This window comes from Pogoniulus pusillus, chromosome 10, assembly GCF_015220805.1.
Source record: "Pogoniulus pusillus isolate bPogPus1 chromosome 10, bPogPus1.pri, whole genome shotgun sequence".
In the NCBI taxonomy this organism is placed as follows: Eukaryota; Metazoa; Chordata; class Aves; order Piciformes; family Lybiidae; genus Pogoniulus; species Pogoniulus pusillus.
This window is the reverse complement of record NC_087273.1, coordinates 8,528,683-8,549,924: the sequence shown is the minus strand read 5'-3', so window position 1 is coordinate 8,549,924 and position 21,242 is coordinate 8,528,683. Positions and strand designations below refer to the sequence as shown.

The 21,242-nt window shown below is 48.4% G+C and overlaps 2 protein-coding genes across 4 annotated transcripts; both read left to right on the top strand.

Moving 5' to 3' along the window:
- Positions 1-1,909: 1,909 nt before the first annotated feature.
- On the top strand, positions 1,910-13,908 carry CDKL2 (cyclin dependent kinase like 2). Of its 3 annotated transcripts, none has more exons than XM_064149773.1 (13): positions 1,910-2,226; positions 3,428-3,622; positions 4,769-4,947; positions 5,967-6,079; positions 6,198-6,337; positions 7,986-8,074; positions 8,597-8,723; positions 10,028-10,305; positions 10,758-10,848; positions 11,530-11,641; positions 11,736-11,842; positions 12,492-12,584; positions 12,796-13,908. In XM_064149773.1, the coding sequence occupies exons 1-12, from the start codon at positions 2,059-2,061 to the stop codon at positions 12,549-12,551; spliced, it is 1,659 nt and encodes a 552-aa protein (XP_064005843.1). In that variant the 5' UTR covers positions 1,910-2,058; the 3' UTR covers positions 12,552-12,584; positions 12,796-13,908. The 3 variants fall into 3 exon arrangements, with proteins under 3 accessions (XP_064005843.1, XP_064005841.1, XP_064005842.1); XM_064149771.1 differs by having other exon boundaries at positions 12,486-12,584; XM_064149772.1 differs by having other exon boundaries at positions 12,486-12,590.
- Positions 13,909-14,730: 822 nt separating this feature from the next.
- RCHY1 (ring finger and CHY zinc finger domain containing 1) lies at positions 14,731-20,895 on the top strand. The gene is made up of 9 exons (XM_064149770.1): positions 14,731-14,909; positions 14,994-15,113; positions 15,262-15,377; positions 15,487-15,565; positions 17,413-17,457; positions 17,568-17,626; positions 18,366-18,392; positions 18,664-18,784; positions 19,471-20,895. Exons 1-9 carry the CDS (start codon positions 14,853-14,855, stop codon positions 19,597-19,599), a joined length of 753 nt encoding a protein of 250 aa, XP_064005840.1. The 5' UTR covers positions 14,731-14,852; the 3' UTR covers positions 19,600-20,895.
- The last annotated feature ends 347 nt before the right edge of the window (positions 20,896-21,242 follow it).

Below are 21,242 nucleotides of genomic sequence, written 5' to 3'. Positions count from 1 at the left end.
AGAAAAATGCTTTATAAGGGCTTTACTTGTTCTAGTCAAGTACATTTCCAGCATGCCTTGGGTGCTCTCTTAGGCTGGCTTTGTTGGGAAGGAAGTTGAGTAGGAGTGTTGATCTGCAGGAGGGTTGGGAGGTTCTACATAGGCACCTGGACAGGCCAAGGCAAGTGGAATGAGATTCAACAAGGGCAAGTGCTGGGTCCTGCACTTGGGTCATGACAACCTCCAACATTTAGGCAGAGTGGCTGTAAACTGCCTGGTGGAAAAGGACCTGGGGGTGCTGGTCACTGTGTGCCACGTAGACCACCAACATCCTGGCCCGTATCAGGAACAGTGTAACCAGCAGGACTGGGATGCGGACCATCCCTTTGTAGGCAGCACTGGTGAGGCCACTTGTGTTGAGTTTTGGGTCACTCATTCCAAGAAAGGACATTGAGGTGCTGTAGAGTGTTAAAATTGAGCCACCAAAAGCTTAGAGATAAGTTTAAGGAGTTTTATTTTGGCAAGCAAGGAGCAGCACTGGGTGCAGGGGAATTTACCTCCACAGCTGCGCACTGTACACATGCAGCTGCAGGAGTTTTATTTCCTGTCCAGTTCTGGGCCCCTCAATTCAAGAGAGATGTTGAGGTGCTGGAAGGTGTCCAGAGAAGGGCAACAAAGCTGGTGAAGGGCCTGGAACACAAACTCTATGAGGAGAGGCTGAGAGAGCTGAGGTTGTTTAGCCTGGAGAAGAGGAGGCTCAGGGGTGACCTCATTGCTGTCTACAACTGCCTGAAGGGGCATTGTAGCCAGGTGGGGTTGGTCTCTTCTGCCAGACAACCAGCAATAGAACAAGGGGACACAGTCTCAAGTTGTGCCAGGGTACGTATAGGCTGGATGTTAGGAGGAAGTTGTTGGCAGAGAGAGTGATTGGCATTGGAATGGGCTGCCCAGGGAGGTGGTGGAGGCACCATCCCTGGAGGTGTTGAAGCCAAGCCTGGCTGAGGCACTTGGTGCCATGGTCTGGTTGATTGGATAGGGTTGGGTGCTAGGTTGGCCTGGATGATCTTGGAGGTCTCTTCCAACCTGGTTGATTCTATGATTCTATATTCACAAAGCAGTTTAATACATAGTCAAACGCTGCCCGAGGAGTTTGTGGTCTTTCCTGGAACTGTTGTGCATGCCTGCTAATCCTCCTGGGGGTCTCTCTGGTGGTCGTGAGGCTGAAGTAACAAGTCTTCCTCAGGTGTCTTTGTGACTCGGCTATTTGCATCTTCACAGTTGCGTGCTTTATGGTCTCTTACCTACCCTGCTCATGGTGTTTTCTGTTATCGTTCATCCCCAGCCTTGCTCAGTTAGCTCTGGCACACCCGTTTTGTTTACGTCCCCTGTTCGCAGGGGCCATCTCTTCACAGCGCTGTTATCACTCCTAGGTTCCAGCGTCTCCAGCTTAGTTAGCTCTGACACACCCTGCTCTGCCATTCTCATAGTGACATCTTTTCATTTTCTCCTCTTCTTACATCCTGCTTTGCCATTCTTTTATTGACACGGGTGCCGTTTTTCGCAGGAATGTCTGGAAAAGGGCCATCAAACCGCTGAAGGGTCTGGAGAACAGGTCTGGGGAACAGGTCTGGCGAGGAGCAGCTGGGGGACCTGGGATGGTTTAGTGCGGGACAGGCTGAGGGGAGGCCTCACTGCTAATTCCCTGAAAGGAGGCGGGGAGTGAGGCGGAGGGTCGGACTTTCCTCACAAGTAACTAACGCTAGAACAAAAGCGATGGCCTCAAGTTCCGCCAGGAGAAGTTTAGGTTGGACGTTAGACACACAACGCTGGAGCAGGCTCCCTCCTCCGACAGCCACAGGCAGCGGAGCGCTGTACGGCGCGGCTCTTGCGACAGGTGTGCCGTGCGCGGCGACTGCGCTTTGCGGCAGACCGCTGCCCCGGCAACCGTGCGGGCAGCCCGGGCCTGTTGCTGCGGGGCGGCAGCGCGACCCGAGGCTCCGGCAGGGCCCGGTCCCTTCCGCCTGCCACCGTAAGGCAGCTTTCCTCCTCCTCCACCTCCCGCACAGGGAGACTGTGGCCATGGAGAAGTACCAAGTGCTGGGCCTGGTGGGAGAAGGTAGCTACGGGATGGTGACCAAGTGCCGAAACAAGGAGAACGGGCAGATCGTCGCCGTCAAGAAGTTCCTGGAAAGCGAGGACGATGCTGTGGTGAGGAAGATCGCCGTGAGGGAAATCAAACTGCTGAAGGTGAGCAGTGCACTGGCTGGGCAGCTGAGGTGGGCAGGCTTGTGTTTTCCAGCAAAGTCAGACCAAAGCAATGGCTTTTTTTGTGGGTTTATGTTTAAATGTGTAGCTTCTCGTTCAGCTGGGAGACATTTATGTCTCCATTGCAAGCCACTGCACCGAGATAGTTTAAATAGAGTGAGAACGTTTATATTTTGAAGCTCCTGTAGTTATTACCCTAGTGAGCTGCTCTGCTGCAGGCAAGGGAAATGATAATCTAGTGGGAAATATTCATGCTTATGCAGGGGAGGTAGGAAATAGATGCTCCTTAAGGTCCCTTCCAACCCAAACCGTTCTGTGATGCTGTGATCCTCTAGATCATCTAGTTTCAACCTCCCTTGCCTAGGCAGGGACACCTTCTACTAAACCGTGTTGCTCAAGGCCCCATCCAGCCTGTCTTTGAACACTTCCAGGCTTGAAGCCTCCACAGCATCTCTGCACCACCTGTACCAGTTCCTCACCACCCTTATGAGGAAGAATTTCTTCTTAATGGTTAAATTGAATCAAGCTTCTTCCTTCTGGAAGCTATCACCACTCATCCTGACAATATAACATAGAATCATAGAATCAACCAGGTTGGAAGAGACCTCCGAGATCAGCCAGTCCAACCTAGCACCCAGTCCTATCCAGTCAACTAGACCATGGCACCAAGTGCCTCAGCCAGGCTTTGCTTGAACACCTCCAGGGATGGTGCCTCCACCACCTCCCTGGGCAGCCCATTCCAATGCCAATCACTCTCTCTGTGAAGAACTTCCTCCTAACATCCAACCTAGACTTCCCCTGGCACAACTTGAGACTGTGTCCCCTTGTTCTGTTGCTGGTTGCCTGGGAGAAGAGACCAGCCCCACCTGGCTACAGCCCCCATTCAGGTAGCTGTAGACAGCAATGAGGTCCCCCTCCCGAGCCTCCTCTTCTGCAGGCTGCACACCTCCAGCTCTCTCAGCCTCTCCTCATCGGGTTTGTGTTCCAGGCCCCTCAACAGCTTTGTCGCCCTTCTCTGGGCACGTACAGAGTTGGCAAAGTGAAATGTATTCTAAAATGCCAATGAATTGATTTTATGAGTTGATTTTAAGAGTGGTGAATGTGAGTGCCATGACAAGTAGAGCCTTGCAAGGCAGCACCCTGTCTGGCTTGCAACTGAATTATGTTTCCTGTTTTATAACAGCAACTCAGGCATGAGAATCTGGTGAACCTGGTGGAAGTGTATAAAAAGAAGAAACGGTGGTACCTGGTGTTTGAATTTGTGGATCACACGGTGCTTGATGACCTTGAGGCCTTTCCAAACGGGCTGGACTACAGCAGGGTTCGGAAATACCTGTTTCAGATCATGAGAGGAATAGCTTTCTGTCACAGCCATAATGTAAGTATGCATTACAGCCATAATGTAAGTATGTAAGGTAGTGCTGCACTTAACCTTGGATTCATGGATCCCTATTATTTTAAATATATATTAAAACTTAGAGACATGAATCTTTGTTTGAGGGGGAACAGGCAGGGCAGAAGGGAAGGACTGAAACTGATATGTCAGAGCTTGATGTCAGCTAATCCAGTAGTTTGTCTGATTTATGGGAATGTCTTCCAAAGGAAAGGTCCAGAATCATAGAATCATAGAATCAACCAGGCTGGAAGAGACCTCCAAGATCATCCAGTCCAACCTATCACCCTGCCCCATCCAATCAAGTAGACCATGGCACCAAGTGCCTCATCCAGTCTTTTCTTGAAGACCCCCAGGGACAGTGCCTCCACCACCTCCCAGGGCAGCCCATTCCAATGGGAAATCACTCTCTCTGTGAAGAACTTCTTCCTAATATCCAGCCTATACCTACCCTGGCACAACTTGAGACTGTGTCCCCTTGTTCTATTGCTTATTACCTGGGAGAAGAGGCCACCCCCCACCTGGCTACAATGCCCTTTCAGGTAGTTGTAGACAGTAATAAGAACTCTATGGGGATCCAATACTGCCTTTTTCTCTTCATTAGTTTAAACATTTTGTTCTCAGCTTATTCCTAAGAGGCTCCCCAATTTAACCCCTCTAGGTAACTGTAGACATAAACACACATTTAGATACTTTGAGTTTGGTGTCTCTTACAAAATCCTCAAATACTTCATGCATTTAACTGCAGGACATGCCCATGACCCTTGCAACATTTCCAGCTTTGAAGTCTGTGCTAAGGCTGGATTTTCAAGCATCCTAAACTCTGCATGTTAAAATCCCTCTAGTAAATAATACCTACAAAACTTATGCAGAGAGATACACAAAAAAATTAGATACTGTGTGTTTACCTGTGCACTTGTTCCTGGACTGTGTGCACACAACTGTCTCTTGCAGCTTCCATATGTTTCCCATGCCTGCAAAAAATGGGATTTTCAACCTGGATGTGAGGAAGCTGCAATTTTTGGTGAGCCAGTCAGTGTGAAGGGGCTACTGGTTTTGATAAGCCACTCAACTTACAATGGAAAATGGGTAATTTTATTCATTTCGACTTGTTTTTTTTTGCCTGTGCAGATAATACATCGGGACATTAAGCCAGAGAACATCCTGGTTTCCCAGTCAGGAGTTGTCAAGCTGTGTGACTTTGGATTTGCCCGTACCTTGGCAGCCTCTGGCGAAGCTTACACAGACTACGTGGCAACCCGATGGTACAGAGCCCCAGAGCTGCTGGTGGGAGACAGCAAGTATGGCAAGTAAGAGCCTGGCAGGCAAGGCTGCAGAGGGGTTTGTGGACAGTGTTGGTGGGGATTCTCTGTTTGTTAGGGAAGCAGGAGACTGTTGCTTGGCAAACAGGTTAAAGGGATGCTGTTCAGCACTCCCTGGTTATTCACTTGTAAAGGTTTAAGTCTTCCTCTTCTCTCTCCAGCTCTGCAGCTAATTACAAGCTTTCCTGGCTTGAAAGGCAAATAGAGCCCTCAGCATTCCTAATCTGTTGTCTGTAGGAGCTTTTCAGTTGCTGGTGCAGGTACTGAGGAAGGCTGTGCTAGACCTTACTCCTGTGCAGTTGGAGTTGTGGAGGGAAGGTAGAAAAGTCCCTCTAAACAATTCTCCATATAGAGGTGCTGGAGTTGCCATCTCTGGAGACTTTCAAAGCCTGCCTAGACATGTTCCCATGTGATCTGCTTCAGGTGATCCTGCCTTGGCAAGGGAGCTTGGACTTGATTTTCAGAGGTCTATTCCAACCCCTACCATTATATGATTCTGTGATTTCAGGAGGGAGGAGGTAGGATGAAAGAGATTTTTGTTACTGGGATCCCCAGTGCTGTAAAAGCAGGTCAGAACTTAAACTGCTTAATTCACAGCACTGATAGTGCAATTGTGCAGGTTTTAATATGTCCCTCGATTACCTAAAGTTAATGTTCAAGTAAATGTGCCTGAAGAACCTGATGCAGAAAGAGGAGCTGCTTACCTTGGTGCTCTCTAAAGTGCAAGATTCCACTAATGTGTTCTGATTTCTTAGTATTTTTAAAGCATTGGGGTTTGGAACCTGATTTTATACCTGACAGGCTTCTGATTGCAATTGCCTGCTTCCAGAGCTGAATGTTTGTCATTCTTCAGGGTGTTTATAAGTTTGATAAAGAGCTCTCTTCCTGTTTAGCAGGGCACAGTTATCCCTGGAGCTTGCAATCTGCTGAAGGCTGGACTGGGTCAGCCTTTAGATCAAAGAGGTGAGTGAAGCCATGCTGAGCTGGGATGTTTTGTTTCTTTCCAGAGCTGTGGATGTGTGGGCTATTGGCTGTCTGATAACAGAAATGCTCACAGGAGAGCCTCTCTTCCCTGGAGACTCAGACATTGACCAGCTCTACCACATCACCAAGTGCCTGGGTAAGCACACCCCTCTGGCCCTTAACAATAGTGCTGACACAGTATTTCAGTCTCTCAGGTGTTCCCTGGGACTGTTCTGTATTGCTTCCACGTGGTTGTTTCATTTGTGTGATTCCAGGTAATTTAATTCCAAGACACCAGGAGTTATTCTATAAAAATCCCCTCTTTTCTGGCATGAGGTTGCCTGAAGTGAAGGAGGCTGAGTCTCTGGACAAACGATATCCCAAGCTACCTGCTGCAGTGCTAGATTTAGCCAAGGTAGTTAATTGATCACTGATTATTAATGTTTCTCTCTTTATTTTGCTTTAAGCAGCTGAATACAATGTGCAGAAAGGTCTAGGGCTGTTAAACTGAGTTATCCATGCAAAGAAGGATTGCTTGGGTTTGTAGCTCGGTGAGGACTACAAGGATACAACAGCTACCATACTGGGTGATGAGACACCAAGCCAGTCATCTCCAGAGCCAAAATGGTCACAGCATGTCCTTCAGGGAGGATTTGCAGCATGTAGAGCTCAAATAATTAGGTTTTCCAAGGAGATTTGCAAGGTGAAGAAGAGCTTTTTTGTTGAGAGCATCCCCTGTACACCTCACTGCATCACTTCATCTTTTCAGAGGTCTCCTTGCAAGCTTTACCCCTTGTCCGCTGTTTAAGTGGATGCATTGTACATGGCCCCTTGCTTACTTGCTAGCAGTGCTGTGTGGATGGACTTGAAATGCTAAATGATTAAAACAAATTGTAAAGCCTTAACCAAACAGATGGAAGTGAAATCAAGAGAGATTTATTGAGCAGAGTGATCTGTGTGACAGGTATTCCCTGTGCATTGAGTCTTTGTGAGCATCAGTGGTTGGAGGCAGCCAGCAAACATTGAAGTTTCTGGGTTGTGCTGTCTCGATTCAGCAGACCCTGAAAGGGGCAGATTTTGAGCTTCTTCCTTGTCTTCACTCAGAAATACTAAAGCCTTTGTTTTATTTGGGGACCAGTGCTGTTTGATATCTTCATCAGTGCTACAGACAGCAAGATTGAGGGCACCCTCAGTAAACTTGCAGATGATGCCAAGCTAAGTGGTATTGTTGATAAGCCTGAAGGATGGGATGTGTGCCATCCAGAGGGACTTGCATAGGCTGGAGAAGTGAGCTGAGGAGAATCTCATGAGGTTCAGTACAGCAAAGTGCAAGGTCCTACACCTAGGTCAGAGCAATCCTAGGTTGATGAGATTGAGAGCAGCCCTGCAGAAAAAGACTTGTGGGTGCTGGTGGGTGAGAAGCTGGACAGGAGCCAGCAAAGGGCACTTGCAGCCCAGAAGGCTAATGGCAGCCTGGGCTGCATCAAAAGCAGTGTGGCCAGAGATGGAGAGAGGGGATCCTGCCCTCTGCTCTGGGGAGACCTCCCCTCCAGTGTTGTGAACATCTCTGGAGTCCTCAACACAGGAAGGACATGGACTTGATGGAGGGAGTCCAGAGGAGGGCTATGAAAATGACCAGGGGGCTGGAGCAGTTCTGCTGTGGGACAGTCTGAGGAGTTGTTCAGCCTGGAGAAATGAAGGCTCCAGGGAGACCTAGTAGCAGCCTGCCAGTAGCTGAAGGGCACTGTGTGAAGGCTGCAGAGGGCACTGGTTCAAAATGAGAGAAAAGCAGATCGAAATTGTATGGTAGGAACAAGTTCTGCATCATGAGAGTGCTGGAAGACCGGAAGAGGTTGCCCAGGGGAGGTGGTGCCCATGGGGTTGAGTCCCCATCCCTGGACCTATGCAAAGTCAGGCTGGACAAGGCTCTGAGCAGCCTAATCTAGTGGAAGATGTCCCTACTTGTTGCAGGGGAGTTGGACTGGGTGACCTTTGGAGGTCACTTCCAGCCCAACCCATTCTGTGATTTCTAACATATTTTCCTCCTGATGTTGACTTGACAGAAGTGTTTGCAGATTGATCCAGACAAGAGACCATCCTGTGCTGAGCTCTTGCAGTGTGATTTATTTAACAAGGATGGATTTGCTGAAAGGTAAACAGTTCATTTCTTGTCCAAAACAGGCTAATATTAGAAGGAGATTAACCAGTTGCACTTGAAGATAGAGTGCTTTGCTTGCAGAGCTGACAGCCCCTGAATGTCTTGGATTTGTTTGGTTTTAGCCTTCCTGGAAGTAAGAGAACAGCTGAAAGGGAACACACTACAGTGGCATGTTTGCCTCAGCACCTTGTCACCACATTAATTCATTGGGGTGCGCGCCCAGTCGTGCCTTATTTGGGCAGCACAGGCATACACTGTGCTCACTGCCTGCATCCACACCAGGCTGAGGTACAAGGAAATTAATTGCTGAGGAACTTACTTCAGGTCACAGTCATTTCACACATGTAAAACGTGTGTGCTGCAGAGTTTTACTTATTTTAAGGGACACAGCCTATTGGACTGCCTTGTTAGTTGACTTATTTGATTACTTTTAAGGCTGGACTGAACATCAGCTGGTGATGTCATGGAGATTAACAGAAGCCTTTTTTTTTGTTATCCTCCTTATATGAAATGTAGATTTACTCAGGAGCTTAAGTTGAAGATTCAGAAAGAGGCCAGAGACCATCAGTTACAAAAGAAATCAAAAATCAGCAAAGGGGACAAAGATGGTGTTTTAGAAGAGAGAAAAATGCTTGCTGTCCAGGTTGGTCCATATTTCTTCTCCAAACCTGTATTACTGTTTTTTTTTCTGTATAAATATGTGCAGCAGTTTAAGTTCATAGCAAACCCAGAAGCATAATTGTCCATTCCATGCTTTTAAAAAAGCCTAGAGAAGTGTGATGTGAGAAGCTCACCCTGGGAGGCCACTGTGAGTCTTAACAGTGCTCAGGATGCCCAGTTGAGGACAGTACCTTACCCCTTGACCACAAAGCTCTGACACCTCGGTGCAACACAGCCTGTAGGCTGCTGTGTGGAAGTCTTGTGCCTTTGATTTCAGCTGTTGGGCTGCTCCAGGGTTGCTCCAGTGCTTGGCTCAGCAGTCTGCACATGAATGTTTGGTCAGATCCTTGTAGTTACTGAGAAACCTGGAGCTGAAGGGAGAACAAACTGGGAAGCATCAGTCATGTTGAAGCACAAAAACATGCTCATGTGCCCTACATTAAAGCCTTGTTTCCAAAACTGCATATTTTGCTTTCAGCCAGATACAGAGTACCACTGAGGTGACACTGGGCTCAATTCTTAATTCAGTTCTTCAGAAGTGACACAGAACGAGGCTCTTCTTCCTCCATCTTATGCTCTTGTGAGACCCTACCTCAAATACTCAGCATAAGAAGGACATAGAGCTTTGGAGTGAGTCCAGCTGAGGCCACAAAGATGATGCAGTGGCTGGAGCACCTCTGCTGTGAGGACCGGCAGAGGGAGCTGGGACTGTTCAGCCTGGAGAAGACTCCAGGGGCATCTTAGAGATGCCTTCCAATTGCTGAATGGATCCTACAGGAAGGCTGAAGAGGGCCTTTTCATGAGGGTGTCTAGAGACAGCACAAGGGGAATGGTTTGGAGCTGAGGGAAAGCAGGGTTAGACTGGAACTTGGGATGAAGTTCTTCAGTACAAGGGTAGTGAGACTCTGGAAAAGGCTGCCCAGAGAGGTTGTGGATGCCTCCTCCCTGGGGGTGTTCAAGGCCAGATTGGATAAACCTCTGAGTAGCCAAGTGTCCTTGCACATGGACGGTTGGAGTAGATGATCTCTGAGTCTCTTCCAACGTCAGCTATTCTATGATGATTCTATAATCATTCCCAAACCTATTCTAAGGTGGCTTATTTACAGAGGGTGCTGGAACCCTGAGCAGTCCTCTCCCATTTGATGGAAAACAGAGGTTTTCTACTAAAAACAATTCCAACAGATCTTTGCAGAGTCGTTCATATTCAGGCTTTTGACTTTTAACCTGCCCTAAGCTCCCTCTTAGACACGACTGTAAGAGAAAGATGGCATTTCTCTTCCCAAACAGGACTTCAGCATCGACCCAAAGAGCAGAGAAACAAAGCCCTTAAAGGTAAATCGCTCAAAAGCCAATGCAGAGAAAGCAGACCAAGCCTCCCGCCTGAGCTCCCTCTATGACAGTGCCATCAACCCATTCAAAATGAGCCCTCAAACCAGCCTCAAAGACTCCAGCAGCAGCTTGGACTATGCCAAGAACATTGGCATAACACTGATCCCTCCCATCAACCAGAACTTCTCTCCCACTGCAGTCGGAATGGGTCATGTGCCTGGGAACCTTAGTTACAGGTATGGGAGCAGAGCTAGAAGAGCTTTTATCCATCGTCCAACTTGCTGAGGAGCTGTAGTGTCCTGAGAGAGGTGCTGGGTAATGATGTGAGAACGTCAGCTTGTGGGTTTGTGACAGGACAGGGTTGGGAGCAGCTCTTGGGTGGAAGATTGTACATGAATGCAAAAGCCTGGCTTCACCATGAGCAGCTGCACGGGGTCTGTGTGTGCCAGCTTTTAGCAAAGTTCTGAACAACAGTTTGCCAGCTGCTGTGAGAATGGCCTTGCTTTGAGTGGTGGTTTTGTCTTTTGGACCAAACTGCTCTGTTAACTGAGCTCACAAAGGGTGTTCTCCCCACGAGCCTTCTTTGTAAGCATGTAATGACAGTATTTGTGCATGCCTTAGATTTGTTCTTTTTATATTGTCTGTGTTACCCCAGTTAATACAAAGTTTGGGACATTTTTGATTGCAGAGTTGATGAAAAGAGTAAAAAATACCTGAACCCATTTCTAAAGCAACGGAAGCATTCTCCAGCAGGCCGTTATAGCGTCAGCTTGACATCAGTAAGTTCTCTCTCTTTCCCCATTTGGCAAAGCAAAGGTAAATAAACTGTGAACTCAAGTATGTGTTTTACCATCAGGGATTCATCTGTTGCAGCCTTCACCGTAACTCCCAGCTAGAAACATTTCTCTACCCCTTTTTTTGTCTCTACAAGTGTGTCATCTGTTACCTTTTGCTAATAGTTATCTGTTATGAAACATTTTGTGTCAGTTTTAATGAGAGGAAGAGTCCAGCACAGCATTTGGGACTCAGAATGTATCCGTGGCCTCCTGCCTGGCCAGAAATAAACCATATGTGCTGTGCTACTGAAGCAGAACCAAGGATTTGGATTGAACATGGGCAGGGTCTTCTTTAGTCATGCCATAAATGTATTGAAAACTGATGATGAAAACAAGTGAAAAGGAAAGCTTCCCACTGCACTCACTACCTAGGCAGTATTCTCTCCATGCTAGGAGGAACATTTCCCTTTTTACAGGCAACTAATCCAAGCCATTCTCCAAGTGCTGTATTTTGCAGCCTCGTTCTGCTGATGGAGTGGTTTTAGCTGTGCCTGTTCTGTTGCTTATAATGTACAAGTGACACTTGAGCAGAACAGAGTCCTTCACACATCAGAATATTTTTAGTTTCTCTGGGTTTATTCTTCCTGTATTTTCTTGAGCTGATACTTATGCCCTTGATTACAGGTAACTAATGAAAAAAACATCCTTCAGGCCAACAGGAAAAAATGGGAATTCTCTAAGACAGATGTGCGTCTGCCAGAGCTAAATCATCTTCCTGAACTGAGAGGAGTGGAAGGTATGAGCTTTGCTGTCCCCTAAATAAAACCTGAATACTAAAGAGCTGGCAGGAAGCAGAGTGCATTATGACAGTAATTCCTTGTCTTTTGCAGCATGGCATCCCAGATTCCTGAGAAAGGAAAATAAAACCATTTTAGAGTCCCGTGTCCCCTCCCTTGCTGCTATAGACCTCCATAACCCAAGCTTGACCTCACAGCAGGTAAAAAAGCAATAAAATAGTTTGTGCTGCTCTGTGGTTGTTTGATTCAAGGCTTCCTGAACACTGTGACCCACAAATTTCCACTGTGACTCTTCACAACAGCAGAACTTGCTTGATTTCTTAACTGTCTGAGTGAAAGACCTGAGGTATTAATGCTAGGGGAAAAGAGAAGGGTCACAGATGAAACATGGGGCTCTGTATGATGCAAATGGGTCAGCTAAATACAAGGTTCTCACTGCTAAGACAGATGACATGAACTGCTGCTGTTTCAGCTGCCTGGATTTACCAAGAGGGACATGTGCTTCAAGGAGGGCTTATCTGGCTGAGTTAGATGTCAAGGGACTGAGTGCAGTAGGGAAGAAGAAACTATAGGACCCTGGCATAGGGAGAGAAAGGGAGAAGTTGTAGCTCTCTTAAAAATTGAGATGTTATGTGAGAGATTAGTAATTCCATAGGCAATGACTTTGGCTGCCTCACTTCAGGTGAGATTTGGCAGACTGTGCTGGGGAGGAAGCATTAAAAGCCAGATTTGATCAAAGAACAGATTTAAGTTACATGTGGGCACTGCTTATGTCCTTAGAAGGTGATTTCTGGTTGTTCTCTTGTTTCCTGGAAGCTGAGCCTCTGTTTTTTCTTTCCCAAGTTACAGTTGTCAGGGACCTTGTTGCCTGATGCATTAGAAGACAGCTTCCCCAGGGTTGAGCATTAGACCTATGGAGAATATCATACCTGCCTGGGAAAGGTAAAGGTAGGCTTTTATTTCTACAGTCCTGATAGTAGAAGTTGGGGAAAAGGACAACTGGCTAAAGTTGTCTCCTGTGTGTCTTACCTTTTCCTACCGAAATGATTCCCTAAGTGCACAGCTGTAGCTGTAATGGAGGAAGCACATCATGAGGCAGTACCTCTGTGGTGTTGTAGCCTGTCCCTGACGTCATTCTGTTCTCTTGCTGCAGGTTGCTGCAACAGTAGGGACAACCTGCCTGAGATTTTCCAGGTGCTAGAGCTGCAAGGTGTCTGCAGGAGAGAGGAGCGTCCCTTGCTCTTGTTGGTGCAGCAGACTGCCATGGGAAGTGGCTCAGGTCCAGCCTGAGGACAGAGCCTGTGCTGCCATCGCCGCTGCATTTCTTGCATGCACAACACAGCTCCTGAGATGTTGACTTTCTGGCCTAGGGCCAGGTCTTGTTTGAGGGTGCTTGGAGAAAAATAGTGGTACGTGGTGTGTGGCAAGGGCAGAAGCTGGTTTGGAGGATTTGGAAGGAAGTTGGGCTTTGCTTTGTCTAACTGCTGCCCTCATGAGGGCCTTTTCTTTTTAAATGAACAGTGGGGAGAGTAGAGAGCTGCTCAATTTGCAGCTGAGTTGTGGTGGGGGCTGGCTGACCTGTACTGGAAAACACTTTTGCCTTGACAAAATGTCAGTGAAGAAAATGTTTGTGCAAGAAATACAACCTGTAAATGTTCCCAGCTGTTCCCAGCTGTTCCTTGGACACCCTTGCTAATGCAAGCAGTGTGACCTCATGTGAGGTCCCTTTTCCCTCCATGCTTTCATCCCCCAGTCTGGGTAGTTGTCTTGCAGGTGTTTAGCTGGGCCTGTTGTCTGGCTGTGCTGGATGAAGGAAGAATATCTGTGTAAAATGCTGAGCCAGTAGCACTGTGAATGACTTTGCTGAGTGCTCAGTAGCTCACTGAAGTCATCAGTCCTTTTAGGTCCCTAAAGGAACCTTGGGGTTCCTTGGGGGGAAATGAGACACGTGTAAAACTCAGGGGGAGAGAAAAAATGTCATTGCTTTTATCTCAAGACTCTTAGGAGACCTTGAGAGCTGGCTGGACTCAGCTCTGTGGTATCCCTGTGTCGCTCACAACTCTTCTGCAGCAGCTCAAGGCTGCTGTCACATCTCACTCCCCCGTGTGATGTAGTTTTGGATCTTGTCTTTTCCACAAAACACAGCCTGTCCCATCCATGTGCCGTGGCAGAACGCAGGATGGATGTCACCATATCTCCAGCTCTGTGGCTGTGCTGTGTTTTGACATGTATGTTAAAATCTGTAAATAAAAGGACAGATTGCAAAGGTCTCGGTGTGTGCTTGCAGGTGTAAGATGGGCTTGGTCTTCCCTGGACATGGTGTCCTATCTGTTGTCTCTAGGACTTGGGAATCAGCTTTCATTTAACAGCTGACATCGAATCTCTTGAAGGCCTTTCCAAGCAGAGATTTCTGATGTCACTCGTGGACAAACCCACCCAAGCCACTTGCAGCTGCAGGCCACTGTCCCCTCTGCTGCATCCAGCAGGCAAGATTTGGGGGTCGTTTATTTTGGAGGGGGGGGGGGGAATTTCAGGTGCTTGGGATGAAAGAAAAGTTTGGAGGTAAGGGGAAGAAGGGGGTAAAATGTTTTGGAAGAAGAATCTAGGGGAATAGGAGGCCCTTTTGGGGGTTGGGGAGGAGGAAGGTTTTAGGGGAAGATGGAAGGTTTTGGGGGGAAGAAAGGTTTTAGGGAGGAGGTAAAGAAGTTTTTTGAGGATGGGTAAGAACGGTTTTAAGTGAGACTCGAAGGAAGGGTCTAGGGAAGGAAAAAAAGGGGAAGAAAAGGGTGGGGAAAGGAAAGTTTCAGGGATAGAAGAAAGGTTTGGGGGGGACAATAAGGAAGGTTTGAGGGAGGGAAAAGAACTTTCAGGAGAATGGGAAGAAAGGAAATTTTAGGGAAATGGGTGGGGAGAGTAAGGTTTTAGGCGAATGGGGAGAAAAGGAGGAATTGTAGGGAAACGGGGGGGGAAATGAAGGTTATAGGGAAGAGGGGAGAAAGGAAAGTTGGGTTTATGGGGTGGAACGAAGGGTAGATTTTTAAGCTGGGGGAAGGTTTAACGGGAGAGGGGGAAAAGTCCTTCCGAAGGGTGGCTAATTGAGCAGCGCTGAGCGCCGCTCGGTGCTGTCGCTGCCAGCAGCGCCTCACCGGCGCCTAGGAACGGCGGAAACGGAAGCGGCGGCAGCGCCGGGCCGGGCGAGGCGGGGGCAGCATGGCGTCGGGCGGGGAGGAAGGCTGCGAGCACTACCGGCGGGGCTGCCTGCTGCGGGTGAGGCGGCGGCGAGGTGGGGAGCGCAGGGCGGGATTGGGGTGCCGGTAACGGGCGCCTGAGGTTGTGCCGTGCCGTTCGCAGGCGCCGTGCTGCGGGAAGCTGTACGCCTGCCGCCTGTGCCACGACGGCGCCGAGGGGCACCGGCTGGACCGGTTCCGTGTGGCCGAGGTGCAGTGCAGTCGCTGCCGCCTGCTGCAGAAGGTGGGTGCGGCGGGGAGCCGGGGCTGGAGGCCGCCGCCATTTTAGGGGGGGGGGGAGAGGGAGGCTCCGCCATGTTGTGCGTGTGTCTGTGTGCTGGAAACCTGACTGCCGTCTCCCCGCTCCTCCCGCCGCCCCGCTGCCGCGGCAGGCCCAGCAGCGCTGCGAGGGCTGCCAGAACCTCTTCGGAGAGTACTACTGCGAGATCTGCCACCTCTTCGACCGCGACAAGAAGCAGTACCACTGTGCCGAATGCGGCATCTGCAGGTACGTGAGGGGCGGGCGGGTCCCGGGGCCCCAGACCTGCGCCACTCGGTTGCGGGGCGGAAGGGAAGGAGTGGGTTCTGGCCTCGGCTTGACGCCTTTTTTCCCTCAGGATTGGGCCCAAAGAGGACTTTTTCCACTGTTCCACATGCAATTTGTGCCTCAGCTTGAGTCTCCGAGGAAAGCACAAGGTAGGAATGCAGCCTGCCTCTGGGAAGCGGCTGCCTTGCCGTCTGGACCGGGGGAGCTGTGCCGGGGGTGGGGATCTGGCTGGCTGCGCCCAGAGGGTCTTGGCAAGGAGCTCCTTGTCAGACCAGTTCCCCTAGCCGTCAGTCCTGGGCCCAGCACTCTTTGATAGGGCATCGCAGACAGGTTTATGTCAGAGAGGACCTTTAAAGGTCATTTATCCAACGCTCCTGCCATCAACAGGGACATTTTCAACTAGAGCAAGGTTACTGAGAGCCCCAAACAACCTGCCCTAGAGTGGTTCCAAGGATGGGGCTTCTGCCAACCGTTTGGGCAGCCTCAGCCAGAGTTGCACCACTCTATGTGCAAAAATTCTCTTCCCTTCTATCTCAGTCTTCCCTCTCTTAGTTTCAAACCATCACCCCTTGTCCCATCACAACAGGCCCAGCTAAAAAGATTGTCCCCATCTTTCTTATGGGCTCCTTTCAAGCACTGAAAGGCCATAATAAGGTCCCCCTGGCCCTTCCCTAGGCTGAGCAACCTCAACTCCCAGCCTTTCCTCATAGGAGAGGTGTTCTAGTGCTTGGATAGTTTTATGGCCCTATCTTCATAAGTGGTGTGGATGATGGGAGCAAGTGTACCCTGATGAAGTTTGGCATCTGAGTGGGGAAGCAAACACTTCACAAGGGAGAACCATCCTGCAGGAACACCTGGATAGGCTGGAAGAGTGGGCTGACAACCTTGTGAAGTTCAGTGAGGGCAGGTGTGAAGCTTTCTATCTGGGAAAACATCATCCTGGAGCACAGCACAGCTGGAGCGCAGCTCTATGGAAGGGGACCTGAAGGTCTTGGTGGACAGCAAGTTCCATATGAGTTTATAGTGTGCTGCTGTGGCAAGGAATGACAGCAGGGTGTTGGGCTGCATCAACAAGGACATCACCAGATAAAAAGGTCATTGTCCCACTCTACTTATTGCTGGTCAGGCCTCACGTGGAATGTCATGCTTGGTTTTGGTCTTGGTCCTCTCTGTGCAAAAGAAGATGAGGACAGGGTGGAGAGAACCCAGAGGAGGGCCACAGAGATGATCCAAGGGCTTGGATCAGCTGCCATATAAGGAAAAGCTGAGAGAACTGTGTTTCTTCAGGCTTGGGAGAAAAAGGCTGAAGGGAGATCTTCTCAGCAGTATTTAAAAGGAAGCTACAAAGAAGATGAAGGAGTCACAAGGAATAATGGGTAATTGGGCACAAGAAGAAAAATTTTCATTACAAGGACAATCAGCCATTGGAGTAATAGTGATGGAGTCCCCAGCAGCTGAACAGGATACTAGGCTATCATGGTTTTTTTCCCAGAAAGGTTGGACCAGATGATCCTTCAGGTCCCTTTATTCTATGATAAAAATACACCAATTAACTACATATCTTAAAATAACCAAAGCAACACCTGGAAGGTGAAAACCAGTGGTGCCACAGCTCCATACACATGGGGAGAGTGGCAAGTTCTCTAAGTGCATCCAGCAGCAACACAGCACTTTTGGGATGGTTTTCACTGGCAGTTGAAGCTATAGACAATAAATACCTTGGTCTTCTGAAAGGAGCTGTTGATGGCAGATCTGAGCTCCTGTTCTTGCTGTAGTATAGGAAGAGCTAGCTTGCTGCCATGAGAATGGGTTCTGGGAACCCTTTTCTTATTACTTTGAAGTTGTTCGGTTTTAATCTGCTAAGCCACCTATTAATCCTCAGAACAAACCTAAACACAAACAGTAAAACATTTCCTACATCTTTTCTTACTATTCTAAAGGAAACTTAGAAGAATGCAATGGAATAAATGATTTTGTTTCTTTCTTTTTTGCACAGTGCATTGAAAACGTCTCCAGGCAAGACTGTCCAATATGTTTGGAGGTGAGCTGGGCTTTTTCCTCTCGTTTCCTCTCCTGGATGTGTGTATGACTATTTTCAGCTGTGCTTGAATTAATTTTCTTGTCTTCTGTCTGTTACTTGTTTCAAAGCAGGATATTCACACATCTCGTGTTGGAGCTCATGTCCTGCCCTGTGGTCACCTTCTTCACAGGTACTTGACCCTGTCTCCAGGGATGGGTCCTCAACCACATCTCTGGACAGCCTCTTTCAATGTTCTACCACCCTCATTGTGCAGAACTTCCTTCTAATGTCCAACCTGAATTTCCCCTGCTCCATTTTCAAACCATTGCCTCTCATCCTGTCTCCTCAAGCTCTTCTAAACAATCCCTCCCCAGCCTTATTGTAGGTCCTCTTTAGATATTGAAATGCAGCTCTAAAGTCTCCCTGGAGCTTTCTCTTCTCCAGGCTGAACAGCCACAATTCTTTCAGCCTGTTCCTGTAGCAGAGGTGCTCCAGCCCTCTGATCATGTTTGTAGCCTTCCTCTGGACCCACTCTAGGAGATCTATGTGTCTCTTGTGTTGAGGGCCCCAGAGCTGGACACAGAACTCAAGGTGAGGTCTCACCAGAGCAGAGCAGGGTGGCAGAATTCCCTTTCTCAGCCTGCTTGCCACGCTTCTGCTGCAGCTCAGCCGCACCATCCCTGTCTCGGTCTTGGCACTGCTCCCGCCTGTTGGGTTAGAAGATCTTAGAATGGAGTCAGATCTGCTTTGTGTCAGATTTTTGCCTAAGTATTACTGAAGTTTGTGGGAAAACTTTTTTCTCACTTGGACCAAGGATACATTCTAGTGTCTGGGTAGGAGGTAGCTGTGCACTTTTTCCCTCTACTCAGTTTGTTAGCAGTCAGTGATTCCATTCTTCTACTGACCTGACCTTCATGTTTTCTTTTCAGAACGTGTTACGAGGACATGCTAAAGGAGTGAGTAATTTCTAAGCATCTCTAATGATGGTGTAGACCAAACTGACCCCTTCCAGAGGCAAACATCCCAGTGCCAACCCTTTACCAAGTAGCTTAAAGCCAACTCCTAAATGACAAAGGGGCTTTTAATTTCCATGTCTGTTTGCAAGTGTATTTTAATCCTTGGTATTTCTCCTTGCTATGATACGAAACTCAAGACTTTTGGGTGAACTTGCTTGATTATCTCACTCCACCTTCTGATTCAGACTTCTTTCCCCTCCCTTTCTGCCAGGGGTTACAGGTGTCCTTTGTGCATGCACTCGGCTTTAGATATGACAAGGTACTGGCGCCAGCTGGATGATGAAGTAGCACAGACTCCGATGCCCACGGAGTATCAGAACATGATGGTGGAGGTAGGAGATGAGACCTGAGCCCATCTCTCTGGTCTTGACAGGTCTGTGCCTTTGCAGTACTGGCAGTAGGGGAACACTGGGGACCTGTCCTGCAGCAGAGGTCAACCTGAGGATGAGGGAAAGATGAGGACCTGTCATGTGTGGTCTTCTGCTGAGTTTGTGAATACAGAGCACAGAGAAGCAGCCTCTGTTTTGTTCTTGTTTTGTGTTTTAACTCAGAACCACAGAACTGGTAACACCAAATGGAACTGGTCATTAATGCTTTAGTTGCATATTAGGGTTTGGACAGCCCATCCTGCCAACTCTTGGAGTCAGGATTTTTGAGGAGTATCTCTTCTGAGAAGAGCTCTCACTGTCTGCCTTGAGAAGCAGACTGGTTCATGTTGTTGCCTCTGGTTAACCTGCTCTTATCTTCACTGGAGGGCTTCTCTGGTGGTTTTTTACATCAAGAGAAGAAGCCAAAGCCTGTGCACCCTTGACTTACACAATGAGTCACCTTTAAATACTAAAAGTAAATTCTCTGGTGACACGGTGTGAGCTGAAAGAATTAATGCTGTCTCAAAGGTATTTTCTGCTCTGTCCCCTGATGGCAGACCAGTTGTGTGGTTGCTAGGAGCATGGTTGCAGTGTATTGCTGAGTGTCCTGCTGGTGCCACAGCCTGCCTTTCTCTTTTCTTGCCATGCAGATCCTTTGCAATGACTGCAATGCTCGTTCTACAGTGCAGTTCCATCTCCTAGGCATGAAGTGCAAAAACTGTGAGTCCTACAACACTGCCCAGGATGGCAAGTGCCGGCTGTCTTTGGAGGAGCAGTGACCCAGACACCTGCTGAATTCAGCTGGACAAGGAAAACTCTGCCTTGGAAGAGACTTAACCTATTTAAACCCAACACTGTCAGTACAGATGCACTCAAAGTGAAATGGTTACCAGTTTAAATACTGAGGCAAAGAAGTTTTGCTGATTGTGCACCCCTCTGCCCCCTGGACTGGGGCACAGCATCATCAGGCCCTTCAGCATGTTCCCCATGGAGCAGTGGTGCTGGATGAATGTTAGTTTCTGGAGAGAGTGACACTCCTTACAAAAAGAGGCCATTTTCCATGTTGGAGAAGAGACAGCCCAGAAAAATAGCTAATGAGATGCACAATGAGAAGCGAGACACAGCTGACACAGCAGAAGATGGTTTGGGGCAGCTGAAGGTTGTGAGCACAACAGGAGGTGGAGGTGCAGCTATGCTGCTTGCAGCTGCTGGGGAAAATTGGTAGCTTGGAGAGTGGCCTTTTTACATAAAGCTGAGATGGCAGAGTTTGAGGCAAGTACATTTTGTTCCCTTTGCATTCAGGGTCTCAGAGTGTCTGGAGGGGATGAGCTTGCAGAAATCGCATCCCTTGGCTTGACGTGTTGGCACATGCCTACAGAACTCCCAGCACAGGGAGGCCAGCCTGCCTCTGTATCTGCATGAACAGCCCCAGCATCCAGCTTCAAAGCCACCCTTCTCCCCCAGACACCCATCCAAGCCGTTGTCTCTTCACTCAGGTTCCTTTGCCAGCTGCTGTCACCTTTACAGGCATTTTGTCCTCATTTTGCTTGATTTCAGGGCCGAGGTGTTGTAGGCTTGTAGACATTTACAGCTTGATGTTCTGGTGGTGACATGCACTGAGGGAAGCACAAACTTGTCAGGATTGACAGGCTGAGCCTGAGATGTTTGCTAAAGTAACGCTGGAATGTGGGGACCAATTTTCTGTAGCTTTGGTGGTTTTATGTTGCCTGACTTCATTGGAAAGGAGAGAATTGTGAGTGGAGCTGTGCTTTTAAGAACCAACAAACCCTTATGGAATGTCCTGGCTAAGGAATTTTGCAGTCTTAAGTAATGCAGAAGGTTCTTTGTTTCTGAGAGTTTCAGAACATGATATAAAATACCTATTTCCAAAAACCCACTTACTCTTTCTACCAGAAAATAGCTTTTTTTGTTCTTAATCTGGTAATGCCCCTTTCATGTATGAGATACCAGGACTCAATGATCTTGTGATTGTAGCTTGCCTTTACTTGAGTATCTCTTTCTGAAGCACTTTTTCTGCTCTAAATAAATGTCAAGTAATGTCTGTATTAATCTGATGATGTTGTGTGTGATGTGCTCTGCTCTCCTACATCTACTCTGAAAATTCCCACCTGAGCTCAGAAACAAAGTTTAATGTGCAGGTGTGTCACCCCTGGGTCTCTGAGGAAAATGCTGCTCTGTGGTACCTTAGCACAGCATGGTGAGAACTGGTCCCAATCTGGGTTCCTGAGGCTGGGATGAGGTGGGCAGGGGCTGGATGTGATCCCCTGGGGAGAGGAATGAATCCTAGCGTAGTTTAGGGTGGGAGGAACCTCAGAGATCATCACTCCCCTGCTGTGGGCAGGGACACCCCCACTAGCCCAGGTTGCTCGACGTCTTACCCGATCTGTCCCTGAACACCTCC